The sequence below is a fragment of the Spinacia oleracea genome, chromosome 5 (assembly GCF_020520425.1).
Source record: "Spinacia oleracea cultivar Varoflay chromosome 5, BTI_SOV_V1, whole genome shotgun sequence".
Taxonomy (NCBI): domain Eukaryota; kingdom Viridiplantae; phylum Streptophyta; class Magnoliopsida; order Caryophyllales; family Amaranthaceae; genus Spinacia; species Spinacia oleracea.
In genome coordinates this window covers 68,267,474-68,291,183 of record NC_079491.1, presented here as the reverse complement: position 1 = coordinate 68,291,183, position 23,710 = coordinate 68,267,474, and the positions used below count along the sequence as shown (strand labels likewise).

Sequence of the window (23,710 nt, the reverse complement as noted above, 5' to 3'; positions counted from 1 at the left end):
CTCTTTGACATGCCGACTCTCTTTCTCCAGGGTGCGTCCTTTCATAGGTGAGTCGAGATCTTCTGACAAAGACTCTACCAAGCGTCATTCAACAAGTGCTGCACAGAAATGGCGGCAGCAGGCCGGCTAGCTGCCGCGTCACAATGAGTGTTGGACCCATCTTTAGACACCCCTCCTCTGACTGGGAGTCCCGTTTTGTCCTCGGATTTTCCGCACTCAGTTTGAAGTTCAGCCATGACACTGTACCTCCCCACAGACGGCGCCAAATGTTGTGGGATCTTTTACGGTGCTGACGTGGCACGCGTTCCTCGGAGGTATCAAGTATGACCTGGCACGAACTTCTGGCAACCTGCAAAACAAGAATATTCCAGTAGGAATATTCCCTCCGATGCTTAAGTAAGTATAAGCTAGAGAGATAAGTAATTTGTAGAGACAAGGTAGAGCAAAGATAGTTTTTTGGTTGGTGGGAATTAATTGATTGTCTTTACCTTGGGATCTGAGCTATTTATAGTGCTAGGGTTTCTTGGGAACTGATCCCTCAACCCTAGCTGTGGGGTGCGTGCCCCTTGGGGATTTAGGACACGTGTCATTTGGCCAGCAATGATGAGCCTGTTACAAATTGGACCTGGCTTCTCAAAGAAGATGGGCTTTCCAAAATGGGGCTGTGCTCTTATTCTGTTTAGGTACCAAGGTTTGGGCCTACTTCCTAGGCTTGGGCCCAGCTGGCCTGTATTGGTCATTGTAGCCTGTTTGGGCCTTATGGTGGAGATATTCAAGCCCACATCACTTTCCAAACAAGTACCCTTTTTTTATATAAAAAAAAGTACCATTTTTTTTTTTAAAGTACAATTTCTTCATTTTTTCGTATTCATAATCAATCTCATAAAGTAAACATAAAAATATTAGTTTTCAAAAAAAAATAAAGTTGACAACATTTTTTTTTTTTTGTCTTTTGCTGTGATATGCATTTGCAATACATATTAGATATGTATAAAGACTTCCTCATAAATTAAAACACCATCTCTAAAATGACGCTTTACATTTTAAAAAATTAACAATATTGTTTGGTCCCCCCACATATCACATGTCAAGTCATCCATGCATGAAATTGATTTTTCATTTGATGTTCATCATGCCCGACTTTGGTGCGGTTCAACCGGACCTACAGCACCGGACCACAAAATTTTGGGGCCAAAAAGAAATTTTGCTAGTTGAACATCAATAATGTTATATGTCATATATTTTCAGTTGCTTAGTTAAAATAATAAATGCATTTATCCTAGTTGGTAGGGAGGCATGAAGGTGAGACACAACACCCAAATTCAATTCTTGCCTATGTACTTTCCCTTTATTTTCTTTTGGTGTGATCACCCATTTTTATGTCTATCAAACCTTTCAATTTATTTTTTTAAAACCAACCCACATAAATATTACATCATAACATTAATTTGGCTCTATATTTTTTTATACACAAAACAATATTAATACTATAGTAATTATGCATTTTACTTTAAATAATTGTCTTCAAAATTTTAGGGCCTAACATTTGAATTTAGCACAGGGCCTTCGAGATCTATCAGCGCAGATCTATCAGCGCGTCTGTGCCCTCAAAATGTCCTTTTCAAAAGTGGTTGGTTTGCGGCCTTAGCAACCTAGGGAAACTTCGAATATAACCTTGTTTTCCTTTTTCTTCCGGCCACGAGGTTCTGAAAGGCAAATAAAAGGGTATCCCACTTCAATTTCATTGCCTCTCTCTAACTCGGGGGCTAACGTGTGATCCGCTCAAGGACCTACTGGTTTAGTAAAATTTCCGGAGACGGCCCTGATGTTCATGAACATCAATTCTTAAATGGTTTCACTCTCTCTCTTCCTTTCTCTCTCAGCTCTCTCCCTATTTTATTATTGTTTTTTTTTGGACATTGCTACATCTACCCACTAGGTAAGCAACCCACTACTAATAAAATATTAAGAAATAATTAATAAAGCTATCGTGGATTCCACTACCACTACTCTCTATTAGTGGTGGGTAATTTACCCGATAGATAGACAATTTTTTTTTCCCCTTTTTTATTTAACACACTCTCTTCAACACCTAAAGTCGGCAAAAACAGAAAGAAATTGTTGCATGAGATTGATGCCCACATGTTTGTATAATTGTATCGAACCAAATCCAATTATAATATACGAAGTACTTCGTAATATGTTATGCATTGAGAATCCGAGGAGATCTCAAAGTTTGACTTGTTTATGTCATTAAATTGATTAATGATCCTCACTTAGCTTAATTGGAATCATAACCTTCAGAAACTTTGCAGCTAATCTATTATAAACCAAGTTGCATGCCTCACGGTCTCGTACAACATGCAGATTATAAGATTAAATAATTTAAAAGGCTAATCTTACCTATAGAAACTAGTTTAATTAGTAAAACACAAAGCCTTTTCTTGTAATTTTTCTATTATTAGTATTCCATAAGTGCTAGCCCTTCAATCCTCAAAGGGTAGGGGCTGATATTTTTAAAACAATCAATCTAATCTAATTTAAAAAGGGAAATTAAAATGAAAGAATAAAGGAAGTATGTCTCATTTTTGTCCAATCTTGGATTCTAAGTTTTCCTTCAATTCATTTTTTCAAGTTTATATTTATCCACATTTGTGTGATAAAAAAGAAGAGTATAAAAACTTCCTATACACTTCATCCGTTTCACAATCATTTTGATTTTTGTACACTATTTATATATTAACTTTAATCATCAATATATTTAATTTATATTAATAAAAATTAGATAATTTGAAAATATATATTGAGATTAACCCAATAACAATTAAAAATACAAAATTATCTTAAAAACATAAATTGTATTATTACAACTAATCACAACAAATATTAAGCAAAAAACATTCGCAAAGTTCATATTTAAAAACACTAAAGGTCATAATATACGTCAAATTTGCAATTTAAGTTAATATTTAACTAATAACGATTGCATGCTTCATATATACGTTATCAACATGTTCATGACTACATACATATGCATCAACTCGATAATATTGTTCTTGTAAAAGAAACAGAGTTATAACAGTAATTAATATATTTGAGTACAATTGAATTATAAAAATGACAAATTGACAACTCAATATATCTATAAATGCAATACTCACAGAATAGTGTTCTAATCCGAGCTCTTTGAAGGTTTTTCACTGTTGCGATGTGCTCAATTGAGATGACCAAGTAATGTCTATGAATAAAATAAAAAAAAAAAATTTGAGGCATCAAAAATTAACCATGCAATTTACATATTAAAAGGAGGCGGAGAAGAGCGCGCGAGGGGTGGTGAAACCTGGTAAAGAAGGCTTGTAGAGCTTGGCAACCGAGCTATATCGCAAAATATGCACGTTGATTCCGGCATTTCTCGCCGTCCACGTCTCTTCACCACTTTTCCATTATGTATGACTTTCTTTCCTGATATTAGATTCGATTGTTGACTTTTTGCTATTCCCATAACACTGATTCTAAATACTTCAATCGGCTTTCCTGGTTTATTTTTGCAACTAGTTTGATAGCACGGGTACTAGAGCTGTCAAAAATCGACCCGACCCGAAAACCGACCCGAACCCGACCCGAAATTACTGGGTCCTGAACAAGATTTTGTGATCCGTAACCCGATTTTATCCGAACCCGAACAACCCGAAAAGGAATGGGTCAAAACCCGACCGAACCCGTTTTAGACCCGACCGATTGAAAATCATTGTATTTATAGTAATAAATGAGATTATGAGAAAATTTAAGCATAAAAGACACGTTGTTTTTACTATTGTTCTGTGTAATATGATTTTAATTTGAATTATACGCAATTTTATGATTGAATTTGACAAAATATAAACTTTCGTAGGAAAATTTGTTAACTTGTGCCAATATTTTGTATATTTTTCACCTAAATTAATGAAAATATAATGCGCGTTTTAAAATCTCTCAACCCGTTGGGTCGACCCGAACCCGAAAGTTCTGGGTCTTGAACAAGCATTTGTAAACCCGAACCCGAAATTGACCGACCCGATTCAACCCGAACCCGAAAGTAAATTTTTACAACCCGACCCGACCGACCCGTTTGACAGGTCTAACGGGTACCTATAAAAAGTATAACAAATCTCTATTATATAAGCCAAGAGGGGAGGGTTATTTTCGTAATCACGCTTTTGGTCTCCCCATGTAAAATGCTAAAATACCCTTCGCTATATAATTATGTAAATCAATCACGGCAAATTAAATTACCTATATTAGCTATATAATCTTTGATTTTATTATGTAAATCAATCACGGCAAATAATTACCTATATTAGCTAGCTAATTATACTCCTGTATATTAGTTGTCAAATATACTCCTAGAAATCAAACTTCCATCAAGCAATGTAAGTAGTATATATTATGTGATTAACATCAATGCGAAACGCACAATTCCATTCATTTCTGAAATATGGGCTTCATCTTTATGTCATTTTCTTTACGTTAGTACTACAATTTAGATTTTTCGTCATATAATACAGGTATTACATTGTTTCACTATATAAATTCTTTTTTTATCCAGAGATTATTATAGCTAATTTTTATTCATATGAACATTTTGAACAATTTTTCTAACATACTCCCTCTGTTTCTTTTTGCTTGTTACGTATTTCTTTTAGGGTGTTTCACAATGTTTGTTACGTGGGAGAATATTTCCTTTTATAAACTTATTATACTATCATTTTTTGTGTCAGCTTTTAATTTTAATTGGTCCAACTTTTTCAACTCATTAATTTTCTTTACAATTTCCCAAATATGTAAAGTTAGCAATATTTGTGCTTTTTCATTATTGGTTCATTTTGATAAATAAAAAAATCTTATTGGTTGTTATATAATGATTAGTGGATTGAGGTTTTACTTTGGTTTATTTTTTTATTAAAAAAAGAAAAGCATCTTTATTATATGTTAATAAACGTGCAAAAATCCAAACGTAACAAACAAAAAGAAACAAAGGGAGTATTATTTATTGTGATTAGTTGTCATAACACAATTTTTAGTTTTTATATCTCGCACGCATAGCGTGCATATAAGACTAGTCTCTTAATAGACGATGTTAATTACAATGATTATTATGTGTCAATACCAAAACGTTCATTAGTACTCCGTAGTATATATATATGTTCAACAATGTCATACTAATTGCTCGTACATACTAATTGCTCGTACACTAATGTTTCACATCTATATTATTAAAACTAATTAAATGGTCTGCTCGTAATTTTCCAAACCAATAAATATGGAACCCACTATCCGACGACTCGTTCACCAGTTAGTGATTAGGAATTGGTCGAATTTAGACAAAATCCTATGTAAATGCACCAACTTAATGAATTTATTGTCTCTGTTAGACAGCCTGAGAGGATGAACCCACTAATTTAAACACAATTTTTAATTTTATAAATTAGGCTTCGTATTGTAGACATGTTTTTTTAATTATTTTGATGCTAATCCAACCCTATTATCTATATTATTAAAATGGTTTAAACTATAATCTTATTTGAATTCAAAAAAGATACCAATAATGTTTGGTTGATTTTTCTTGTTAAAGTATTTTGGCATGCTATCGAAGTCTTTGAATTTGAAATTGTATCGCGATATATCTTCAACATATATCATAAAGTAACCTTATGAATATAGATTAGGATTTCAGTCATACATATTTACCGAATTCCATCTATGTTGGAATTTTTCACCCTTTGGAATGCTCGTTGACCAACGACAACAAATTAACGAACTTGCAAGTTGACTTTTTGTATTGCGAGTGTAATATAGTAACATAGTGTATACTTTATATCCATCTCCTACACATAAGCATAAACAAAACGATAATAATACAAAAAATAACATTGTCTTCTGATAATTATCATACATGTACTCTGATAAAAAATTGATCACAAAAATACAACATTAACCATAAAATGTCGGTTAATGTGTAGACTATGTCATTAACCATAAAAGAGATGTGTATGTTGTTTTGGATAAGTTATAAAAGAGTACTACGTACATGATAAAAAGAGTTTACTTGATCACATCTATAACAATAATGTTTTCATTTTATACCTAATATTTTTTATGTTTTGAAAGTGAATTTTTAAATTCTTTCCTTATTATTTCTGCATAGTTTCTTAATTATTCTTATTTCTAATTTAGTCTCCCAATTAATTGTGTGTGAAAAGTTTTGTTGATTTTTTTATTTTTTTGCTTTTTTCAATTGCCTGGATTTCCTTAAATAACTTTGCGTGAAAAGTGAGGATTGGGGTTCTAGAGCCCTCACACTTCTCACCACTCTACTTTAATAATATAGATCAGTTTTTTAAATCACTTTAATAATTAGCTTTTTAATTGAATTAAATTATGAAATTGCGGAGGGTATTTTAGGCTATTCCATAGGGGACACCAAAAGAGAAATTATTAAATTGACATCAAGAGTTCCTTTATAAAATAAAGATAAATATGGTCAAAGCTAATAAATAAATAATGCGAAAAGTCGTTATGATATACTCCCTCCGTCTCTTTTTGTTCTTTACGTTTTCCTTTTTGGGTGTTTCAAAATATTCTTTACATTTCCTTTTATATTATCACATAAATAATTTAATATTCTATCAAAATTTGTACCCAATTATTATATTAACCAATTAAATCAATTGAGTCATTTAATCCGCAATTTGGATTATACACCCGGGTGCACAGTGCTCATTGTGCACCCTATTGAACATTTATTGAAAATCTAATGAACATTGAGAATGATTTCAATGTACATGCACTAGTGAAATATTTAAACTATATGTTCTGTGGATTTGAACTACATGTTCATTGGCTGTATGTTCTTTGGGTATGAACAATATGTTCTTTGTATTTGAACTATATGTTCTTTGTAAAACAGGGTGCACAGTGAGCATTGTGCACCCGGGTGCATAAACCATATTTTGGAGTCATTTAATCCCTCACACTTTTCCATAAAGACATTAACTTTTTCTTACTTTTCCAATATCAGAATTTTAATAAATGTGAAAACATTATAAATAAACGTAATTTTCCTCGTTTACATGAAAAACTTAGAAGAAATTCAATGCACATTAATTAGTCGTTAAAATGCATCGCACGGGTTTATGTTTATATTATAAATCGTGCATCGCACAGGTGTTATACTAGTGTTTTCTATAGTTTACCTTTTCTCATGAGACATTCCACGTGTACATGCATATAAGCAAATGTTGCATTTGCAGATACCATGAATGATCGATATTTGCATTTGTTCCATATAATAGAAGACAACAAAATATGGATGAATTTTGTTATGTAGTACGTTGCCATCTTATAATGTGAGGGCCGAGGGGTCGATATCCTGGCATCCCACATTTAAATGTTGTCGGTCTAAAACCAATATCAACTTAATTTTTAATTTACCTATTGTCATCTTCTGGATGCTTATGATTGGACAAAAGTTTTAAATATTTTGGTCCGAGTGTCCGACCTATTCAATACACTCGAAAATGTGATATATATCATGTCATGCTTTAAAAAAACTAGATTAGGTCCCGTGCACGCACGGATATTTAAAAATTATTATTTGACCATCTTTTTAAAAAAAAATTAATTGAATTATTTATCCCTTAAATCTATTGCGTAATTAATAATCTCGAATGTACTCGTTTTATCATATTTAAACATACTACGTATTATATATTTTATATGTTTAATATGATGATCTGACTAAAATATTTGATATATTTAATATGTTAATTTGACCAAAATATCGAGTAAGAATATTTTCTTTATTGACATGACAGTTTGACTAAAATTTTACCAAAATTTTAATAATGGCATATTCCATAATCCTATATTTTTTTCTATATATAAATATTTATACAAAAGGAGAGAAAATAAAAAAATAAAATAAATATGTATTTTTAGAAAAGAGTTTTTAGCGGGAAAATTTTTCACCAGAAAATGACACGTGTCATTCCTGGTGTCTCTTTTAGTATATAGTAATAGATAAGTTAAAATACCGACCATACAGTTCATAAAAAAAACCAAAAAAAAACATGATATTGTATGGATAAATTATTTATTCTTAAGTATGTGTTTCTTAATTTTCAACTACAAGTATACTTTAACGTAGTATGTTATTTCGGAAGTTGGATAACAAATCATGTTCTTGTATGTAACATCATACGTAGCATCTAGCTAATTTAATTTGTTGGACTTGTTTACACATTTTCTTGTTTTTATCAAAAGCAAGGCTTACTTACATGTGATAGTGACAACCTGATTAATGAGATATTGACTTAGTGATTAAGATTGAAGGTTTGTACATGATAGATTAAAAATTCGAACCCCTCCGCTATTTGTACTTTGTATTCATTCACACCAAAAATTAACTCATCATGTATAGACCTGGTTATTGGACAGGGTAGTCCAATGGATATAGGGTTAGGGTCAAGTTAATAGGGCTTTTATTGGTCAGGGCTCTTATTGGACAGGGCCTTTATTGGACAGGGCCTTTATTGGACAGGGTCATTATAGGGTCAAACTTATACTACAATTATTTTAAAAATTAAAATAGTAATGATACAAAAAATTACGTGTATAGCTTCGTATTCACTTGTACTTGCACATGGCTCTTTTGTTTTTCATTTTTCATTGCTCGTTTATTGACCCGCCCACTAATGACCCGCTATTGACCCGCAACCCGCTTTTGACCCGTCCATTATCGACCCGTTAAAAATGACCCTTTTAATACCCGACCCTCTTTTGACCCGCCCCGACCCTGACCCGACCCGCCCGATAACCAGGTCTAATCATGTACTAATGGCAAGTCCATATCCAAATATAGTAAGCTAAAAATGTGTAATTTTTTTTTAAAAAAAACATTCAAACAAGGAAAGTTACAAGTTATCGAAGGGAAAAAAAAAACATACAAATGCGTTATGCATAGATTAGTGGTTAATACCAATTGAAGTTAGCATGAGTGTTAAAGGCCTATTTCTCCTTAACCAAGGTCTCGGATTCAAGCCTTGGGTATGGAAAAACTTCAACTGAGAGGGTTCTGCTCATCGAGGTACCAATGCAAACTCCCGCGATAGATTAGTTCACTCGCCAAAGGCGGTGAGAACGTACTCCTCATAGTAGAAAAAAAAAAAAAAAACAAATTAGTGGTTAATAGTGAAAACGAATGGATATAAAATAGCTTAGTATCTACTATCTAATACGCCTAATAAGAATCAAGTGATTAGTAGTAAGATGAACATAAACTATAAATAACCCAAAAATGATGTCACATCCTTTGAACTCCCACATACGAAGTAAATTCATCGATTATGATATAACAGGTCACAATCACTATAAAGGGGTTTATGTTTTTCTCCTATAACTAGTACGGAGTACTCACCACCAAAAGTACCTTCAATTCATCAATCTTTTTCTTCTTTTTTTCTATTCATTTTTATGTTTTGGCCAATATATCCGTTCAAACTTTAATGTGTTTTAATTTTAATTTTTTCTTTTTTTGGTGAATCTGCCAAAATTTATTCTTACCGTACCAAATACGAATAAAACTGGTTACCAAATTTGTCAAGTGAGTAATTCTTTTTGGTCCCCCTCTTCTTCTTCGACTGTAAATTTACCAAAATTTTAATTATTCTCCCACCATCAAAATATAGGACAAAATCCTTAATTACAATGTTGATAATGATTTATTGAAATTTATGATCAATAATTTTATAATACCTCCTCTCTTAAAAGTTATTACTCTCACTAATTCATTGCCTCCTATGTAATTGTTAATCAATTTATCCTATTTCGTATGAGAAAAAAAATGTAAAAAATTGACATCTTGAAAAAAATGTATATCGAGGTGCGTCTAACAAGATCTCATATAATAAAAATTCATATACGTAGAAATAATATTTATGGTTATAATTTTCATATTTTGGATACATATTCCAAATGATAAAATATTTTCAGAAACGGATTACGGAGTATTAGTATTTCATTTTTAGAATGTACATGTAGTATTCATATTATTTTACTTAATTTTCTAAATTGTGCCACTAATAACATTTTCTTCAAATAAATAGAGTAAAAGGGTGATGTTTAGAGTTCGTTAATATTAGGCTTGTACATGCCAAACCCTAATATTAAGCTGAATTTAAGTTGCATTGAATGGCAAACCCTAATATGAACTAATCTTAAATCCCTTTGGAACAAAAGAAAAGTGGGCAAGAGTTATAATTTTTCTGCTCATATCATATTAAAGCTAGTTAATTTTGGCAAACTCAATTTAATCATACTCCGTATATTGATTGATAGTTTCGTGTCATTTAGAATACACTCATTACAATAGTAAAAATGCTAAATACACCATGCGAAGTAATTGGCAAGATCCCCTAAAAAAAAAAAGTAATTGGCAAGAAAATGATTTGGTGGATTCAAGATTAGGCTTGTGTGTAAGATACCAAAACTTTCAATAAGAAGTTTAAGTTGATCAAGTTAATTCGAGTAAGTTCACTTTCGAGTGTATTTCCAATAAACATATTATCTATTGTAAAAGTATATGTCAAATTTAGACTTCAACTCGTTTTCATATTTGGGTGGATCAGACTGATTCCATTTTATTTCAATTAAGTTCATTTCATTTTATATCACAATTCAAATACCAGTCGAATAATTTGTGTTGATATAAGTATATTAGGTGACGCAAATCTATGTGTAGCTATACCTAGAAAAACGATTGAACCCGAATTACCCGACACAAACCAAAACCTTACTCGAAACTAGATGGTTTGAAATGGACCTGGATTGAAATGCATGGAACCAATTCTAACGCGAAACTCAACGACTTAAAACTTGACCATGAATCAAGAACCGAATATAAATCGAATATATATAGTGAAATGGATCGCAAAGAACGACCAATATACTTAGTCGAATATAACCCGTACCCGAATAAGCCTAACCTCGAAACTTACCCAATCTCGATCTCCTCACATTAAACCAGACTCAAATGAATTTGAGTTGCACCTAATCTGAACGACTTGTTTACAACCTTAGTGTTAATTTGGTGAATACTCACTCCGTCCCAAAATTATAGTCGTGTTTGATTAAAAACACGAATTTTAAGAAAAGTGGAATATTTTTTTTTGAAAGGAAGAAAAGTGGAATATAGTGTGTGGGAAATTGAAATATAGTACATTGATGATTAATTTGTACATGTAAAAAAGAATGAAGTACATTGAGAAGGGGAATACAGTACAGGAGGAAGTTTTCAATCCTTTTTTGTGGTCCCAAATGAGGGTAATATAGAAAATATTTTATGTTCAAATAAAAAAACAATACTATTATTATAAAAGGTCCTATTTGAAATACACAACTATAATTTTGGGACGGGGGGAGTATTCACCAAACACTTTAACCCAACAATATGTATCAATTAACTACAAGTATACATTGATACAAATTAATTGATTATAGTCATATGATTATGAGTAGAATGGTAAACTTAGGGTGCGTTTTGTTCAATTTATGTGACCTGGACTTATCTGGACTTATCAGAACTTATCTGATCTAAACTTATTTGAACTTATCTGAACTTATTGGAACTTATCTAAACTTATTGGAACTTATTACTAATAATATTAACAACAATAAATAATAAATAATAAATAATAAGTAATAAATAATAAATAAAAATAAATAAATACATAATAAATAATAAATAACAAATAATAAATAATAAATAAAAAATAATAAATAAAAAATACTTCCTCGATTTTTAGTACTCACAACGTTTGTTACTTTCACACATGTCAATGCACAATTTTGATCATTAATATTTTTAATTTTCTTTAAGCAAAAATTACAAAAAATTGATATTTTAAAAGTACACATTGAGACGAATCTAACAAAATCTTATATGACTATATTTTATCTTACTAATAAATAACCAATAATAGTCAAATTAGAATATGTAAATAGTGTAAAAAGTCCAAACGTTGCGAGTATTAAAAATTGGAGGAAGTAAAAAATAAAAAGAAAAAGTAATAACTAATAAATAATAATAATATTAATAAATAATAATAATAATTATTAATATTATTAATAAAAATAATAATAAAAATTATATATTAATAAATAATATTATTATTATTAATATTAAAATTTATCTAAACTTATTTGAACTTATCTAAATTTATTAAACCTGAAACTTATTCTTTTAGAATGCACCCTTAGGTCAATCTAATCCTAGGCTATGACCACTCTTTTTAACCCAGTGCAAAAAATAAACTTGAGCAAGTGAGTATGGTCCAAAACTCCAAATTATTACCAAGGTGGACCAACAACCCTGTGGTTCCCACATGTTATATCAAACGGCTAGGATGCAGAATCCACGTGGATTCTGACCAGGGACCCACCACCCCCTTCTCTCTGTAGTCTCTAGTCTCAGTCTCTCAAGACCCCCAAAGCTGCTTGCTTGCAATTGCTACTTTGCTTTGGTGTTCTCGTTTCTCTCTCAAAATCTCCTCTTTTATCAGTCATAACCTCACCGTCGTTCTCAAAGCAGAGTTCATGTGAAAGTTAGTAGCACACAGAAGATCTGAGGACACTTTTTATTTAATTTTCGGTGGAACCACCATTTAATTTCCAAAAAAGCACCCCCACTTTGCTTCTGATTCAGGTGATTGTTTTTTCTCTTTTTCTTTCTTTCTAGTTCTATATCTTCTTAATCTGCATTTTCATTGGATTGTTCGAAACCCAATTCATAACTCCTTTAATTATTTCCATGTTTACTGGATTTTACACCAATTCATTTTTATTGCGTCTGATTTGATGTATTTATGTACGTAAGTATGCAATTTTCTTCTAATTTGATTGTTTTGCAAGCATTTTATGTATTTTTTGTGTTTTTCAATGTGCCCACTTTGTATTTCTTGCTTAAATTGGTTTTATATTTTGCAGGGTGAAGACATTTTGGTGGGTTTTACTGCTGGGCTGTTATCTGATAAGTTTCGGAACCCTTGATGTTTTATTTGGCAATTTCAGTATTATGGGTTTATCTTAAATTTTGATATGTATGCTGTTTTGCTGATGGTTGTGCATTTAATTGGTGTGGAAATTTGAAAGAGAATGGTTTTTGTAGTGGGAGGGGAGTTTATCAAACTTGTGGGTTCGCGGTTAAATTTTTTGGGTATGGCATTGATTTGATGGGATGATTGACGTTGGAAGTTGGGTTGAGGATTGTGTTGTCATAACTGTGGTGGAATTGGTGGGTGGCAATCCATTTGGATTGAGGGGGACGGCTCAAGAGGGTTTTGGGCAGTGTTCGGTTTAAAGAAAATGCCGTGCTCTTTGCTTGATTTGGAAAATTTTCTGCATCTTGGTTGTTTGCTATTTTGATCATGACTAGGGCTGTTCGCAATAGGGTTCTTAAGGATGTGAATGGCGATATTAGTGATCATCTGCGTAACCACATACATTTGACAAACTGTATTCATTTAAAGAACCATATGCATAAGCATAGTCCCCTATTGCATGATAGGTCCCTTATGCGGGATCTTATTGTGCTTCAAAGGTCTCGTTCTCTTAGGGATCCTTCGGCTAGTCCCCCACTGTGGCATTCTCCAGTAATTGCTGATCTGCTTTCTAAAGATGGGGAAAGACCTGAGAATGGCAGGCGGTCAACTGGTGAAAATTCAAGGGATGCTGGAAGGCTATCTCGCTGTTCCCCACCTCTTGACGGTCTTGAGGTTGGGGGAACTGATTACCAAGCAGCAATAGGCAGTGAGTACAGTAGTAAAAGTGGAGCTCGGGATGTTAGGGGGGATAGGGAGAATGAATCTAGCCGATTGAGTGACCTTTCTGGTGGTAACCAAGGGGCTCAGTCTTATGGGAATGGAAATGAGGTGTCCCAAGGAATTTCTGGAAATTCTGACAGAAAAAGCAGAAAGAGTGTTGCATCCGGGAAATATAGCCAAGAGACTAACCCCAAAACACTCTCGCACCAGTTGCCTGAGATCACATTGGATAGTGATGGTGTACTCTCTTCGAACAAACATCTTAATGGGAGGCAGTCAAAACCTGTGAAGGTTTTGGAAGAAGCAGAACCTAGTGTTCGTGGTGCCTGCAGTGGTTTTAATAGGGTGAAAAGGCGCAAATTTAGGAGAGTAAAAAGAACACCAGGCACTATGGCTCGGAGGGATACCAGGGATCAAAATGAGATATCTGTGGCTTCAAATTCATCAGTAAAGGGCGTGGTGCAACAAAGGCGTCCAATGGATGAGGAAGAAGATGAAGTAGGTGATCATAATGTTTCAAGGGCTCCACGAAATGGATGCGGGATACCGTTTAACTGGTCAAGGATTCATCATAGAGGTAAATCAATTCTTGATATGGCTGGTAGAAGTTTGTCATGTGGTTTGACCGACCCGAGGTTAAAAAGAGGTGGTCAGATTCCCCAAGGTCGAGATGCTTCTGACTTTCCTGCAGCATCAGATCAGTCTAGCTCTTGTAGTAAGTCTGATGCTGAGGCATTGCCTTTATTGGTTGATGGATCTGAGAGCTCAGATAATGCTGCTTGGGCCCATGATTACTCTGGAGAGCTAGGCATATTTGCTGACAGCCTTTTGAAACGTGATGTAGAATCTGACCTTGCTTCTGAAGCTAGGTCTGGTGACCAACGCAAGTTAAGAGAGGGACGCCATGCTAGACATCAGAACTTGACACAGACATACATGCCTAGAACATTCAGAGATTTGGTTGGTCAGAACTTAGTTGCACAAGCTCTTTCGAATGCCATTGTTCGGAGGAAGGTGGGCTTGTTATATATCTTCTATGGGCCGCATGGAACTGGGAAAACATCCTCTGCACGCATATTTGCCAGAGCCTTAAATTGCCAATCGCCGGAACATCCTAAACCTTGCGGCTATTGTGGTTCTTGCATTGCACACGATATGGGTAAAAGTAGAACTATAAAAGAAATTAGTCCTGTGAGTAATTTCGACTTAGAAAGCATTATGGATTTGTTTGAGAATATGATGTTGTCTCAGCAGGCATCTCAGTACAGAGTATTCATATTTGATGACTGTGATACACTTTCGCATGATTGCTGGAGTGCAATATCCAAAGTTATTGATCGAGCACCCAGGCGTGTGGTTTTTGTCCTCATATGTTCGAGTCTGGATGTTTTACCCCATGTAATAACATCCAGGTGCCAGAAATTTTTCTTTCCCAAATTGAAAGATGCAGATATTATATATGCTTTACAGTGGATTGCTACAAAAGAAGGTCTAGACATTGATCGGGATGCATTGAAGCTTATTGCATCCCGGTCAGATGGTTCTTTGAGAGACGCTGAGATGACGCTTGAGCAATTAAGTTTACTGGGGCAAAGAATCTCAGTGACACTGGTGCAGGAATTGGTAAGCTTGCCATGAAAATGCCTATAGATGTAGTAACAGAATCATTTTTTTTTTGCATCTAATATTTTGATTATTTAATTTATTCTTGCAAGAAGTGCAACTAGTCAATTCATCTAGATCATTTCCTCTATTGTTATACTTAAATTGGATCCATCTCGTGGAGCATATAATTGAAGTATTGAACCCTTTCTCGAGGACTTGAGCTTTTTTAGCAATTACTTTTAGAGCATGTGCAATCCTTCTATCTATCTCCTTCTGTGTGCGTGATACATGTTGTAACTTTGCTGGTAATGATGATTTGTTACCTTGGGAAATTCAATTGACGAAAAGATTATTTTGGATTACCCCCCTAATATAGTTAGGGAAATGTGAGAGTAACACCATACACCTAGGTTTTCCGTTACTGGAGAAAATTTGTAAAGGTGCAACATGTCACCCTTTCGATCCCTCATCCGTCTATAAACATTTTTGTTGGTACTTAAAAACCAAACTATTAACATTTTGGTTGGTACTTATAAATCAAACTATGCTTCATAAATCTTTGACTGTCATTTAATTGTTTTATTGGGTCTTTTTCAAGAAAGTATGGAGTATGTTTTGGTCTATGTGTCTACCTATATGTAGTTTGCTTTAGTTCTATTGTTTAATCCTTTCTAAAATGAATTTTACATGGCCTCACAATCTTGACTACCCGTATTTGTCAAAGAAACAAAAATCCATCGGAACTACTAATGTAGAAGTTTCATTTCAAACTGCTAGGTGCAGGAATCGGAAAATTTTACGCACATGTATTTTTAAGATGCATGACTTCGATCATTAATTAGCAACTTTTGGGCCATTGGAAAGATAGGTGTTCATTTCCATTCAGGAATATCATCAGCATCACTTAAGTCTTGACTTTGTCTTAGTTTCACTATAGCAATGGTATTGATGGAGAATCTGGACTTATCCTGTAAAAGCAAAAAACAAAACAAAGCAAAGGTTTTATATGTTCATTTACCGACACAATGGCAGATATAACAGTAATAAAGGCAAATAGATGTAGACAAAAGTCAAATCCTTGGGCACAATTTGAATGCTGGTGAAAATCTGTTTAATAGCTATAACGAAATTAAGCAGAGTTGCAACTCTATGCATCCCAGAATGTGGACTGGACTGGTCCCTCCAACCACCCTTGTTCTGACATCTTTTGAATGAACAGTTGAACAAATTAAGTTATTATTTGCATGCATCACACAAGCATAATTCTGTGATGGTCCGACAATAGTAATACTGTATTCATCAGTCGTTTGATGTGTCTGAATTACTTGAGCGATCAACATACTGCAAAGTGAAACATGTTTGGGGGTGAAGGGAGTTCTAGTGCAATGGAAGTTCCCCCTTTTTGTATTGTAGAACTTGGACAACTCTTGGGCTGTTGACTGCATTTAATTAGCTGTTAAAACTTCACTGCTATGGAGTATAAAGTAAGAAAAATACATTTCTTATGTTATGTACTACTGGTAAATGTCAAGACTCAAGACTCTTCTGTTTTTGTTCCGAAAGATATGTTTTGTATTTTTCTGCTGACTCCAAACTGTGGCTTTCAGTAAGTAAAGAAGTATGAAACTATGAATCCTTACGAGGGAAAACTTCGATTTTAGGTGTGCTAAATGATAAATAAATATTTTCATAATACAGTTTGCTGGACCATCAATGGGTTTGTTTGCTCCTTAACTGACATTAGAAATCTTGTGTCCTTCTCAGGTTGGTCTGATCTCTGATGAGAAGTTGGTTGATCTACTTGACTTTGCTCTGTCTGCAGACACAGTTAATACAGTCAAGAACCTGAGGGAAATCATGGAAAGTGGTGTTGAGCCATTGGCTCTGATGACCCAACTGGCTACTGTTATAACTGATGTACTGGCTGGTACATACAACTTCACCAAAGAAAGGCGTAGAAGGAAATTCTTTCGGCGGCAACCATGTAAGCCTAGATATTCTATTTCCCATGAGTTATATTAATATGATTGTTCTCATACCTGTATGGCTGTATGTAATGCAAATGCAAACTAATTTTCCAGTATCAATTGCCAGTCATGAATCGTGATCTGACCTTATAGATAACATAGTCTACTTGTCAGCATGATTGACCCTGGTTCTAAAAATGATCCTCTGATTTTTTTGCGGGGAAGTACCTTTTGTAAGTCACTTATTTTGCGGAAATACCTTTTAAATTTGTCCGTAGAGAATTACTTGGTTTTTTTTCCGGAAGTTTCCCTTTGACTTTCTTCACAATTCACATATCCCACTTTGACTGCATTCTTTTTACTGATATATAAAAACAAAAATGATTATGAGTAAAATGTTATTGGATTTGTCTCAATGTACATTTTCAATAAATCAACAATTTATAATTTTTCTTCTTCTAGTTGATAGTTAAAAATATAAATGGTCAAGTGACTCAAGTCGTGAACTGGAAACGTGCCAAGTGAAAGTGGATCAACCAAAGAAACAGAGGAAGTGCCTTTATTATACTTCCGACAATAACTTAGTTTTCCCCTTGATTGGTTACCCCTTACTTTGTTGTCTCTCCACTAATAAGGATGTTCTACATTATTTGTTTTCTTTTCCTTCTCCTAAAAATGGGAGGGAAGGGAAAGAAAGAAAAATATTAAGTCAACGCCGGAAAATAGACTATTTTTTGGTCGGGAATCGGTAGTTTGGTATTACCTGTTTACCTTAGAAAAAATGTATCTTATATAGTACTTCTGTGCAAAAATATATTGGAAGGTATTTGTCTGCAAAAAGTTACATTTGAAGGGCACTTTCCACAGAAAGTCATTATGAATACTATCATCATTTGAAAAAAATAATGTCATCATCACAGAACTTAACCTATCCAATTTGAGCTTTTATATCTATACTTGATTCAGTTATACTCTATGTTGGTTGTGGCCGGACGCATTCCTCTCCCCAGTCACCCCCCCTCCTCCACCATGTATGTAATTTGCGCATTATGTCTTGTTTAACTGTTGCAAATTGATCTCTGTCGTGCTAAATGTTTTTCTGGTTAAGCATTCATTGGCTGTTGATATTTTCATTGGGTTGTCATGTGACTAATGGAACAATTCTTTCTAACTTTTTCCCTAACGTTCCAGTATCCAAAGAAGATATGGAAAAACTTCGTCAAGCATTGAAAACTCTCTCGGAAGCTGAGAAGCAGCTAAGAATGTCTAATGACAAATTGACTTGGCTAACAGCTGCATTGCTTCAGCTTGCTCCTGATCAGCAGTATATGTTGCCCAGTTCCTCTGCAGAAGACACTAGTTTTAATCACAGTCCATTGCCCCAGAACGATGGTAGGGCTGTAACTAGAAAAGGCGGAATGGATCGTGCCATAGTGTCCAATACTGGGAGACATTTGTCTACAGATCGTGGAATGGAGAAGTACCATGAAAGCAGCCCTGGTGGTACCCACGATGGTAGCAAGGTATCAGGCAGCAGAAGGCAAGGTGTTAGGATTGCATCTCACGAGACTTCTACATATGATGATATGAGAGTCACTGGGAAGCGAGGTAAAGGTCACACGGAAATTGAAGACATCTGGTTGGAGGTGCTACAGAATATTCAAATCAGTTACATACGAGAGTTCATGTATCAAGAAGGGAAGCTGATCTCTGTCAGTTATGGTGCAGGTACTGATGTTTCCCTTGGTGACCACAGAACAGTATTTGCATTGATTTTATCATTTATATTTTGTGTATTGCCATTATTTCTCACTATCATTACTAAAATCAGGAAGCTCGAGGGGATTAGATTTTGTTGCTAACATTTAATCCCTTCATTTAAGATATATGTTCTTTCTTTTCCTTTTAACTTTTTTCGAGGTGAAAATATATTCCCATCAAATTGTCATTGCATTATTGCCCATCTTTTAAATTCCAAGAGCATAATACTTGTTAGTTTTTAAGGCTAATGAAATAACTATGAACTACATGATTTGTGCATTACCTTCAAGAATCAAGATACTTAATTTGGAATGAAGAGTACTCACAGTCAAAAAAGAATACACACATTCGGGTAACTACAGGGTCACTCTGTGCAGACAACATTAGATCATAAACTCTTCACGGAATAGCGGACATTTCTAAACTAAGACTTTTGCCTCAAAAGTATGTGTTACGTAGTCAACTCTTCAACCTTCAACGTAGATCAATTGGCCCTCATCATAAGAGCTCATGTCTGACCCTTGGATACATAACATTGCTTGTAGCTGAGTGTTAGGGAATAACGATAACATAGTGTGCATGTACTTAGGTTTGTATATGTGCTCATCCGTTTAATGTAACGGGGCAATAGAAGGAAGAAAAATTACTTCCAAACCCCCCCCCCCCTCTCCCCGGGTGTTGTTCTTTAAAATTGTTTTATTCCAATTTCATGATCTTTTAGCCTGCAATGTATCAAACAGTACAATGGAAGGAGAGGGAGTTCCTTTTCTACTTCTCATAGGTTTGAAATTTTAAGGAGGGAAACCTGTACAACGGATCAATGGTTTTGAACATTTTCAATCAACCCTTCACAGTAAGGGTTTCTAGTCCTTTTTCTGGCCCCGATAATTGATGTTGGTGGCCTTTCCGAAGAACTAGGTATGAGTGATGGATTAGGTTGAACCGTTGATGTTAAATTGCTTGCTTCCTAAGGACAACGAGCTAGCCAAGACGGGGAGCTGATTAATTGCCTGCTTCGGTGGACAATATTGAAGGCAGCTTTTTTGCGTACAATTGTGCTTGTTTCTTCTAGATAAAGTGATAAACAAAAGCTTGTGATATATAGGTCTCAAGAAAATAGGTACATTTATTTAATTCAAAACAGTGCTGCTTATTTGAGTGACGTGTGAGACTCATCTCTTGTAATCTTTGTACTTCAATTTTAGTGGACTCGTGGTTTTTGCGGCTTATCGCTGCTGGTTTAGTTGTTTGACTGACCAAGTTTCTTTCTTGCAGCTCCAACTGTTCAATTGTTGTTCAGTTCACATCAGACCAAATCCAAGGCAGAGAAGCTGAGGGATTATATTGTGCAAGCATTTGAATCTGTACTTGGGTCTTCAGTGACAATTGAAATGAGATCTGAATCAAGAAAAGATGCAAGGTTAGGTGGTTATGCACCAGTTGTCTTGCCAACATCTGAGAATGGATATGGTGGTCCGAGCAGAATGATTTCAAAGAACAGGGTTAATTCTGGAACCAGTGAAATTGTTGAACTAGCAGGTTCTCCAAGGGAACAAAAGTTTAGTGACCATGTTAATATTCATGGGCAAGCAGATAAGCGGGATACTCGGACTAGTAATGAAACAGGACCGTCATTCAAACATCCTGACTCATCTACGGTACCTGAAAGAGGAAGTCTTGGGGAGCAAAATCAGTGTAGAAGCCTGGTAAGAGGCAAAGTGTCTCTTGCCCATGTGATTCAGCAAGCAGAAGGATCCTCCCAACGCAGTGCATGGACAAAACGCAAAGCTGTATCTATTGCTGAAAAACTCGAGCAAGATAATCTGTATGTATATCCATCTGCATTTTGTATTCATCTTCATCTTCTTTTTCTTTTTCTTATTATTCATGTGTTTATTTGGAGCATCACGTGCTTACACTAGTATTCAAAAACTAGTTTCACCCTTACAGAAAACATTTTAAGTACTTTCTATGACATGACAGTATTATGCAGTCTTGCCTAATTCCTGTATCACCTCCACCTATAAACCAAGATCTGGAAAAGTGTGATGTTACGTGGCACATGGAACTGGTACACCTAATGATTAGCTTAATAAAAGTAGGTAATTAATTATACCCCTATACCTGATTCAAGTCTGAAACATGCCGCATTCGAAGTGACTCTGGTTATGTGGCTGACTTGCGCTCAGAAATGTATATGAGTGCTTTCTGTGACTAATTGGTGTTAGCTTGTATGTTTAAATGGATATGAATTTTCTTCGTTACAGGTTATCTTTTTCCTGCTTAGAGATTGCGTTAGATATTAGAACTCTCTGTATGATATTTCTTGTTTGGTGTTATGACACCCTTGAATGTTTTTGGTTCAGATGCCATAGTAGTGTGGATACTGGTATGGCGTTTAGCACAGTTTTGGGGATTCTCCATTATCAACAGAAGTTGATGAATCAATAGCGGGATCTGGTATTCCGCGTTTAACTCTTCCGTATACTTGCCCAGATATCAGGGGGATCTTTTAACTTCATGCACAAAGTAATTTCCTTGTAATTTTGGAAACTGATACGGAGTACGAGACAGGAGTAGAAAAGAAAGAAAGAAAAGATCCTCAATGGATGACTCTTATTACACAGAATTTCTGAACATGATTACAATTGTTTGTTGATAGATAAATTTATAGCTTTAGTTCCCGTTTCGTGTCTTATTCTTGAATATTAAAGAAATTGGAATTCCAGTTACACTAATGTTCTGCACATTCCTTGAAGTTGCTATGCGTTGATATCTTAAATCATCCGCCCATCCTTGGTCTTTATTTACTTTTGGTAACACCGTCTATTCCTCTGTTGTACAGAGTATATGTTAAATGAATATTCTTCTAACATGTTCAACTTTCTGTGTTTCAGGAGGTTGGAACCTAGATCAAGAAGCTTGTTATGTTGGAAAACATCTCGAACAACAAGACGAAAGGTAATAAAAACAATTATGCACTTGATTGTTACTTGTTAACAAAATGTTTCAGACTATGCTAATAGAATTTTGATGCATATATAACTGCAGCTATCAAGGTTAAAGATTCGAGCACGAAGACCTCATTCATTGCTTAAGCTTATATCTTGTGGAAAGTGTCTCTCTTCCAGGTCGCCGAGGTAAAATGACTGTGATGGCTGTTGAGGCTTTTCCCACTGTGCATCTGTAATTGTATTTTTAGAGTTAGTTTATGAATCTTGCAGCTTATAATTTCAATTCCACCACTTTAGATAGGCTCTTACGGAGTAATAAAGCTTGTTTCGAAATGTTAGGAAATGGGTAGTAAGGCAGGGCACTAGGCAATAGAAGTAGAAGATATTACGTTACGTAGCTTGGTCGTTTATTTATTTTTATTTTTATTTTTCTCTCTAAATATGCAGCAGTTGTATTTTTAGTAAACCTTCATTCATGGCAATGGAAATCATCTTATGCCCTAATTCCAATTCAGTTTATCCATTTGAAGAATGAATATCTTACCAATAATTTCAGGTGAACAAGGAACTAATTGCATGACAGAATTAAAAATATGTGCTCCTCTAGAATTAATCGTTTCATTGTGGGTTCATTGTTCGTGACCCAGTTATAATTGTAGCCTGCTTACATATACATAGGCCAGAGGCCCGGAGCAACTAGTGTCCGATGGTAACGTGTCCAACTACCCAGCCCGTTTACTCTTCAAGTTGATTTTTTTTTTTTTCTTTTTGGTGTTAGCACCCGGTTGACTCTTCATCTTGATTAAAACACAAGAGTCTCAGGTGACGTTGGTATGTTATTATCGTGGATAGATTTGCATCATATAAAGTAACGAATGGATGAGATTTGAAAGTTGAAATCAATAATAGTTTGACTATAGTGGTTTGCATTCACTGCCAACTACTGCTAATTTGTCAATGCCGAAATTATCAAGTCTTCTCATATTTACCAAATCATTTTGTCGATCATCATTTAGCTACAGGAAAACTGCAAACTCCTTCCTTGGCCTATCAACCGACCCGGTCTCTTAGAGCACCTCCAATGTCGATCATCAATTACCATTTTGTTTTCAAATTTAACATTATGTTAAAATAAATTATTAGAAAGAAAATATCGTATGTATGTGGTAGACTAACTGTTGGATAGAGCGCAAAATTTTAATTCCCTCTTAGCTTAGGATATTTAACAAAAGTTCATGTTATAAAAATTGGGCTAGTAACCTAGTGCAAGGGTTTATACCCCTAAGGTCTCGCCTGGATTGACGTTATTGATTAGGGGGGAGAATTTGACTAGAGTAATTACTACCAGGTGACTAGTTTAGGGGATAATCTTTTGAAAGAACCTGATTTGGTATGTCAGTACTAATTACAGGGGTAATTCTGTTTTCTTTCTTTTTATGCTTGGTAATTATTGAATATTTTATCACAAAAACAAAAATTTGAAACAGAAGGTGTTGGTGATTTCCAGATGAAAGATTAATTATGTTGGATGATGCAAACTTCATCCAATCAACAGGCGAAGAAGATG

General features: G+C 34.5%; 1 protein-coding gene across 4 annotated transcripts; it reads left to right on the top strand.

Annotated features, from left to right (window-relative positions):
* Positions 1–12,496: 12,496 nt before the first annotated feature.
* On the top strand, positions 12,497–22,647 carry LOC110789610 (protein STICHEL-like 3). Of its 4 annotated transcripts, none has more exons than XR_008922025.1 (7): positions 12,497–12,739; positions 13,021–15,479; positions 17,226–17,445; positions 18,620–19,156; positions 20,465–21,014; positions 21,556–21,718; positions 22,087–22,127. XR_008922025.1 is itself a non-coding variant. In XM_021994309.2 (7 exons), exons 2-7 carry the CDS (start codon positions 13,461–13,463, stop codon positions 22,331–22,333), a joined length of 3,483 nt encoding a protein of 1,160 aa, XP_021850001.1. In that variant the 5' UTR covers positions 12,502–12,739; positions 13,021–13,460; the 3' UTR covers positions 22,334–22,647. The 4 variants fall into 4 exon arrangements, 3 of the variants coding, with proteins under 3 accessions (XP_021850001.1, XP_021850003.1, XP_021850002.1); XM_021994309.2 differs by lacking the exon at positions 21,556–21,718 and adding an exon at positions 22,241–22,647 and having other exon boundaries at positions 12,502–12,739; positions 22,087–22,150; XM_021994311.2 differs by lacking the exons at positions 12,497–12,739; positions 21,556–21,718 and adding exons at positions 12,752–12,901; positions 22,241–22,647 and having other exon boundaries at positions 22,087–22,150.
* Positions 22,648–23,710: the final 1,063 nt, after the last annotated feature.

Coding starts and splice junctions, on each gene's coding strand:
- LOC110789610 (XM_021994309.2), top strand. CDS start 13,461: ATGACTAGGGCTGTTCGCAATAGGGTTCTTAAGGATGTGAATGGCGAT. Junction 17,446..18,619: donor ATTCTTTCGGCGGCAACCAT/GTAAGCCTAGAT, acceptor CTAACGTTCCAG/TATCCAAAGAAGATATGGAA. Junction 21,015..22,086: donor AAACTCGAGCAAGATAATCT/GTATGTATATCC, acceptor TCTGTGTTTCAG/GAGGTTGGAACCTAGATCAA.